The sequence below is a fragment of the Callionymus lyra genome, chromosome 3, assembly GCF_982586985.1.
Source record: "Callionymus lyra chromosome 3, fCalLyr1.hap1.1, whole genome shotgun sequence".
NCBI lineage: Eukaryota > Metazoa > Chordata > Actinopteri > Syngnathiformes > Callionymidae > Callionymus > Callionymus lyra.
The window spans coordinates 9,855,385-9,862,988 of NC_141820.1; the positions used below are offsets into that span (position 1 = coordinate 9,855,385).

A 7,604-nucleotide genomic window follows, 5' to 3' on the forward strand; every position below is an offset into this window, starting at 1 on the left:
CTCGGACTCTGCACCAGCACTAGACCAAACCAATCGATGCCGATCGGAAGCGTTTTCAAAATAAGACATAATAGTCCCATTTTAAAAACTGCTACCATAGTGAAGGGAGGGTGTGCTTTTAATTTGGAATTCTCTGAGCGGAACCGAGTTTTTGGTAAACATGGCGGCACCGAGGAGCAGCAACAACAACTATGGCTGCTGGAACGTCCCGGAGGTTTATAAACATCACGAGCAGCAAAAAGCGTGTTTTTCCAGAGCTAAATATAGAGAAGGGAGAAAAGACAGAGCAGTCAAAGTAAGCGTCATGTTTTAATCTGTTTAAATAATAATGCTGTGTTAAACAAAAGATGGTGATAATAGTCCGATTGAACGTTTTTATTGAGTAAACGCAGTTTAATATACGTATTTATTGGGGGTTATTAATGAAATGAAATTTCTGATTTACTTCTTTACAGATGAATTGTCGTTATTTATTGCTAGACTACAGCTTTTCAAATGGAACAGGTTAAACATGTCAACATGGCCTGTTTAATTGTGCTTTTAAATCTTTTATTACCAAATAATCAAATATAAATGCTTTTACATTTATTGACAAAATAAAATTACCTTATAGGCGAAATTTGACTTATTGGGTGACCATGCTTACCCTTTACCTAGCGCTACTGCTATCAGTATTCTTATTTTTCAGCATCTCAAATTTCCTATATAAGTGTCTTTTTAGGAATTAATAATATGTATTTAACACCTTCAAAACTTGTCGACAACTCCATCCCTTATAGTACTGTCATATTTTGGTGAGAATATGTTCACCTTATAGACTTTCAATGAAATTTTATATATATATATTACGGTTGACAAATGTAAGTAATATTTATTTATATAGCGCTTTTCGAGACCTCAAGTGTTTTTTATTATTAATATATAACGTGTGGTTCTGTAAATTGTTTCATGTTTTATCAAAAGGTATTTTGCATTTTTCTTGTTAATAAAAACCTTTCTTTTCAATTTTGTGTTATCTTCTTTATCCTTGTGGTGTTGAAATGGTAACAAGTATCCAATATTTTCGTGACGACCCTCATACGTGTATTTTCTTAACGCTCTTGTGTGCGGCAGGTTTACACCATCAATCTAGAGTCATGTTACGTGATGGTCCAAGGAGTCCCTGCTATCGGGGTCATGGAGGAGCTGGTCCAGTTGTGCGCCCTGTATGGGGTCGTCCAGGAGTACCGGCCCCTGGACGAGTACCCTGCTGAGCAGTTCACTGAGGTCTACCTCATCAAGTTCCAGAAACTGACCAGTGCTAGGTAGATCACTTGTGTTTCTCTGCTGAGATCATCTGATATATGTGTCTTATACTTTGTTATGCTTATGTGCATATAAGAGCAGCCAAGCGTCGCATGGACGGGACGAGTTTCTATGGCGGCGTGCTGCACGTGTGCTACGTACCCGAGTACGAGACTGTTGAAGACACACGGTTCAAACTGCAGGACCGGAGGAGATACATAACACAAGCGTCTCACAGGAGAGGTACTGTTTTTAGCAACTAGGAGGGTGTATTGGAAACAGTCTGTTGATACATTATGTATCACGATGCAGGGGAACGTATACGATATATAGAAATACAGTAGAAACAAGGATATATTTGTAGTATTGACGAGTGCTTGACTCTGGTGTTGCAGAATTTACAGACCACGTGACTCTTGCCGAAGTCGTAACCTTTTTTTGTTTTGAAACCAAAATATGTCCAAACATCAGCTTTAAAAGCTGCTGGAGTCACTGTATCCTCTTGTCCTCAGTCATCGCTGGGAACATCGATACAGTGCCGTTGAATATCAATAAAGTATGGTTAAAAATAAATTTACAAAATTTACAGACCACTCTTGACGAAGTCGTAACTTCTTTCATTTGTTTTCAAACCAAAATATGTCCAAACATTAGCTTTAAAAGCTACTGGAGTCACTGTATCCTCTCATCCTCAGACAACACCGGGATCATGCAATAACTTTATATATAAATATATATTATAAAAATACAGTGTGGCTCATAGTATAACTCCACGAGGTTCCATAGTAGTAAGCTTCGCAGAGTTATACTACGAGAATCCCTGAATAATAATAATAATACTGTTTGTTATACGATATATTTAAATACAAAAGGCTTCATTTTCCTAACGACTTTAATGGACATGTTGTGAAAACATGTCCAAACATCAGATTTAAAAGCTGCTTAATTCGACTGTATCCTCTTGTCCTCAGTTGGGATTTCGCAGGATATTATTGTTTTCGTTGGATGCAGAGGACGTAATGACCGCTGCCATCTAGTGGCCGGAAGTTTAATTGCATCAGAAAAATTAACCAATGCCATGAATATTTGTTTAATTGTAAATTTAAAAAGAAAATCTAATAGATATATTATTATTATTAACACTTTATATTGAAATATAAGCCATTAAAGGAAAAATCAATAGAGAGCTGTCGAATATTAATACAGCCTGTTGAATTGTTTGGTCTTTTTAGAAATATTAACTCGTGTTTTGTTTCAAGTGAGAGAGAACGATCAGGATCAGATCAGGACAGTGAGGACCGTCTCCCAACATCAACCGACCCGGGACCGGACAGACGGAAGACGAGGCGCAACAGGTCATAGTTCAAAGTTGAATCAATATGATCCCCTGTTGCTGCCGCCTCCGCCTCAAGAGCTTCCTCATCGCCGCCGTCCCAGCGAGCCGACGGAAGACAAAATGGGGACTTTAGATAACGCCGGCGTCGAAAGCAGGATTCCCTCACCGTCGCCATCACAACAACACACGTCCGATCATCTCAGGTTCTTACCGAGGACGACACACATGGAGAGCAGGAAGAGGAACATGCAAGAAGAAGAAGGAGACGCGTCGCTACAGGACCGACCTTTGATGGGACCTCAGATGCCGGAGGAGCCCAAACTGGACATGGAGGACGAGTCGCTGAACAGGAGCGTCGATCAAATCAGGAGCGCGATGAAGAAGGTGACACTTGATTTTATCCTTGTGTGTATCTGAGGCAACCACTGACGATCGGATCCTGCAGGTGGAGTCTGCGTCCGTCGTCCAGCCGCCGCCGCCCAAGAAGAAGAAGGTGAAGCCACGGCGCAGGATTTGAAACCTCTTCTTTGAACACTTTTTTTGAAATCATTGTTTTAACGATAAAGGTGTAGAAAGAAGCAGCATCGTTCCATCAAATTTTTATTTAACAAATCCTGAGTCTCAGATGGAGAAGAAGAAATCTTTGATAAATGTCCCTCTGTGTGTTCAATGACACGTCAATGATGATTAAAAAAATGAATTCTTGTTCATTTGACTCAGTAGTTCCAGTTGGATTTGAATGCCTCTTAGTGGTTTTGATGTATCTCTGTATCCTGCGTGTGTATGATCTTGACGTCTGGTTCCTCCAGTTCCTCTTATGTACAGCCACTCCTCGAAGAGTTTATCTTGTTATAATCCGATGGGGAAAAAAATCACCTTAGCTTTTCGAGCCGAGCGAGACTCGAGGTCCGTCCCCACTGGTTCTGGTTCACTGCTGCATCTGCAGAACCTTCAATCCGAGAAGGCTTGTCTCTCAAAGGCTTCGATTTTCTGGAAGATAGACATCGATGTATGGAGTGCATTTACTACGAAATATCAGACAGTAAAATTAAATTGACAAAACGAGTTTAAATGGACATAAATATAGTCATTAATGTAGCTAAAGGAATTAAATGCAAACAGAAACATTAACCTAAAATAAGGGAATACGAATAAATACCATTTATTAACGTATTTATAATGGTATCAACAAAAACTCTGGGCTTTTTCCCTGTTTATGTATTTACTACTACGTTAATTCCCTCCTTCTTGTTGTCCTCTTGTCATCTATACCGGTGGTCCGGTTCGGTTCTTTCGAATATATTTTTTCTGACGCAACATTATCATGTGACTCTTGACACGTCAAGATACTTGTTTCAGTCAAGTTTGCTCCAAAAAATGAACCTATGAACTAGTGAAAATGAGTGAATCAAAAACTTTATTTTTAACAGTTTTAATCTGAAGGTCAGACCATGGCATGTTGGGATCTGGTGGATATTAATTCCCACGTCCGATTGGAAAAGTGTGGAGCTTCATGTGCACTGAAAAAGTATTGCGAGAAGCATCCTTGATGGATATACTCGTCTCCTCATCTTCCACTTATCTGTGTTTATTTACTTTATTATATTTACTTTTCTGTGTGTATTTAATCCCCCTTAGCCATAAAAATGAGTGTGTTTGTCCAAACGTCAGCTTTAAAAGCTGCTTAATTCGACTGTATCCACTTGTCCTCAGTCATTGCTAGGATCTCGCAGGAAATTATTGATTCCTTTAGATGCGGAGGTTGTAATGACTGCTGCCATCTAAAGGCCGGAAGTTTAATTGCATCATAAAAATGAATCAATGCTTTGAATATTTGTATGTTAATTGTAAATTTAAAAAAATCGAATACATGTATTATTAACACATTTTGTCCAAACATCAACCAACCCAAAAACAAAAAAATATATATACTTAGTTAAGATGTGTACCTCAATATCAGGAAGGCAAGTCCCGAAAGCTTCAAGTAGAAGATTCTCCTCTTTTACAGTCTCTTCGAAGTCGTTGAAAGACAGTCTCCCGTCGTGGTCTCGGTCCTGGGAATGTTGGACTTGTTAGCAAGTTAGCATGTTAGCTAATAGATCACTGCCATCAAAATATTACATGATAAATATACAGTTGAATTTAACCTTGTTTTCATATTGTTTAATTCAATAATTGCTTTATTGAAAGATTTAATTTTTTTAAATTTAATTTAAAAAAACATGATATTTTCAAAATGAATAAATCATTTTACACATAGAGTTTAATGTTCTTATTACAATAATTGAAAAACAAATGTTTTTTGTATTAGTAGCCTTTTGAATTCAATGTAAAAATGTCATAATAATATTCACACCAGGCAGTATTAAAAGAGTACAGAGCTACTTGATTGAACTTTCGACCAATCATGCGACACATAGACAGTCACATGACAACGTAGAAGAACTGATGCATCAATTCATCATGGAATTATATTGAATTTAAAAGGCTACCAATTGAAAAATATTGAATTTAGAAAAATAAAAAAATAAGTTTTGGAATTAAAATATCAAACTCTATGTGTAGAAACATTTATATAAAAATAAATCGACTAAAATATATTTATTTATTCAAAACAAAACAAAACATTCACCCTTTCAATATACACATTGAGTTAAATGATTTAAAAATAATAATTAAATGCTTCAAACTAGATTTAAAATTCAATCAATACTGATGACACTGAAGTTCTCCAGGTGAACCAAGTCTTACCATCATCTTGGTCGCGATCTCCACCAGGTCTCTGACCCCTTCCTCGGGGTCATCCTCGGGCTCCCTGTTGAGGCTGTTCTTCAGCATGTGGAACATCTCCTCCTTGGAGATGTAGTCGTCACTGTCCAGGTCGTACACCTGGAAACAGTCTGGTGCAGGATCACGGTCGTTACTCTCAAGTCTCTGGAAGAACCAACAACTCACACTTGATTTTCTCGTCCAAGGAGCCGCGCAGGCAGATGGAAAGACCCTCGATCCACTCCCTCACGCACACGATGCCGTCGCAGTCTTTGTCGAACGTCCGGAAAACTGAGACACAAGGACGTGAAGAAGATCCTTGTTGTTAACAATTATTACCAGCAAACTTAATTGTGGATTCAATATTAATTATTCTGGTCAAATTCAATCGGATTTTTCTTTGATACTAATGCAAGTATATGACTTTCATCAGAACATAGTATTTTTTAATACATTAATCATCATTTGAAATTTAGAAATCTTCCACTTTTTTTTAAATGAATGTATTGAAATGATTTGTTTTAGAATTGAATTCAATATTTCTATATTCAAAGGTTGAATTTGTTGAATCATTAAAAACTTCTTTTTTTTTTTAAATATATATATATATATAAAAGAAAGAATTCAACCTTATAGAGATTATTAAATTCAACCTTTTAATGTAGATATTTAAATGTCATTAATAAATATAAAACAAATTCAACCTTTCAAATCTAATATATAAAAGAAATAATTCAATATACTTATTTTTTTTATATGTTTTACACATGGAGTTTGATATTCTAATTCCAATAATGATGTATTTATTTTCTGAATACAATATATTCAGTCGTCACATTTAGACCAACTTTTTTACATAACATTTAAAAGGCTACGAATTAAAGTAAAAACATTTCATTCAAAAAATGTATTGAATTTTTGGAGTTAGAATACTTTTAATTGATTTTAAAAATGTTTTTAAGAACATTGTTTTTTTTTAAGATTGTTTTAAAAATATAAACATTATTGAATAAAACGAATTTAATGCCTTAAAAAACATAAAACATAATTTTATTAAAAGATAATTCACGTTTCTTTAAACAAATATTTTTTATAAATTAAATAAATATTAATTTAATATCATAAATGTGAAAGTAAACAATTAAATATAATATGGCATTGATATACTACAACATGTAATAATTATTATGTATATTTGTCTGCTTTAACAGTCATGTGTTCGTTGTTTATAATAAAGTTAAAAATGGTAAAATACGTACAAAATAAAAACTAGTGGAAGAAGAAGTTGCGTTAAAACCGCAGCCATACCTTCGTGCATGATGGTGTCGTCAGTCATTCCAAAGATCTTGAAGAGGAACCACTTGAACTGACCACAGTCCAGACCCACCTGACTGCCCCCAGGTGTGGTGGGTTCCTTCAGCAGCAGGTGGAACTGTCGGACCAGACACTGGACCTCGGTGCTGCTGACTGACCTCACACACACACACACACACACACACACACACACACACACACACACACACACACACACACACACACACACACACACACACACACACACACACACACACACACACACCATCAAAGTCATGACGTTTATTCATTTTAATGTAAAGTCCATGTACTCACAGTGGTCTCTGCACAACCCCTCGGTTAGATTCTTCATGGAGTTCTTGGTTATGGACATGTTTTCTAACCAGGTTCGGACAGAAGAAGAAGAAGAAACTCAAGCACTCTTCAGCGCCGACGATGTTGTATCGTTGCTATGGTAACGTGCCGCACGACTACTGCGCTCACGTCGACGATAAAAACGATCAAATCGAAATGGCGATTAAAAGTCTCCGTATTTATAAACTTAAAAGGCATTTTGAAAGAAAGCCAAGAAAACCAAAAAACACCAACAAATCAAGTGGTTGTGTATGACACAATAAAGTGAAAAAAGACTATAGATTTTTTGAAGTATAAAATAAGGTAAATATAATCTAAACTCTTTTTTTTAGCGTTTAACCCCGGAATTGTAAGAAAAATAAGAGTTTATTTTTATAAACCCCCCTTTTTAGTCTTTTTTTTAGACTTTGGGTATATAAATTAGATCGTGAATGAGTTGAACATTCTAACTTATAATACACTTGAATGTACTTGAATAAATAATATTCGTGTCTAATATAAAATAAATTATTTACAACAGTATTTTCGATACGTGTTTCCTGCGCTC

At 36.0% G+C, this 7,604-nt stretch overlaps 2 protein-coding genes across 2 annotated transcripts; one reads left to right on the top strand and one right to left on the bottom strand.

Annotated features, from left to right (window-relative positions):
- The first annotated feature begins 160 nt into the window (after positions 1–160).
- Positions 161–3,330, top strand: rbm48 (RNA binding motif protein 48). The gene is made up of 5 exons (XM_087785681.1): positions 161–295; positions 1,114–1,304; positions 1,382–1,527; positions 2,544–3,004; positions 3,066–3,330. Exons 1-5 carry the CDS (start codon positions 161–163, stop codon positions 3,135–3,137), a joined length of 1,005 nt encoding a protein of 334 aa, XP_087641807.1. The 3' UTR covers positions 3,138–3,330.
- On the bottom strand, positions 3,207–7,205 carry clxn (calaxin). Its single transcript, XM_087785682.1, has 6 exons — positions 7,019–7,205; positions 6,698–6,856; positions 5,576–5,680; positions 5,372–5,520; positions 4,570–4,674; positions 3,207–3,610 (listed from the first exon to the last, which is right to left on the bottom strand). The coding sequence occupies exons 1-6, from the start codon at positions 7,074–7,076 to the stop codon at positions 3,572–3,574; spliced, it is 615 nt and encodes a 204-aa protein (XP_087641808.1). The 5' UTR covers positions 7,077–7,205; the 3' UTR covers positions 3,207–3,571.
- Between the last annotated feature and the right edge of the window lie 399 nt (positions 7,206–7,604).

What these genes read in the sequence shown, in the direction of transcription:
- rbm48 (XM_087785681.1), top strand. Translation starts at nt 161, where the DNA reads ATGGCGGCACCGAGGAGCAGCAACAACAACTATGGCTGCTGGAACGTC. An exon ending in GAAAAGACAGAGCAGTCAAA is followed by an intron (nt 296 to 1,113) that starts GTAAGCGTCATG and finishes TGTGTGCGGCAG; the next exon opens with GTTTACACCATCAATCTAGA. An exon ending in ACAAGCGTCTCACAGGAGAG is followed by an intron (nt 1,528 to 2,543) that starts GTACTGTTTTTA and finishes TTTTGTTTCAAG; the next exon opens with TGAGAGAGAACGATCAGGAT.
- clxn (XM_087785682.1), bottom strand. Translation starts at nt 7,076, where the DNA reads ATGTCCATAACCAAGAACTCCATGAAGAATCTAACCGAGGGGTTGTGC. An exon ending in AGATCGCGACCAAGATGATG is followed by an intron (nt 4,675 to 5,371) that starts GTAAGACTTGGT and finishes CAACATTCCCAG; the next exon opens with GACCGAGACCACGACGGGAG. An exon ending in CTTGCCTTCCTGATATTGAG is followed by an intron (nt 3,611 to 4,569) that starts GTACACATCTTA and finishes TCTATCTTCCAG; the next exon opens with AAAATCGAAGCCTTTGAGAG.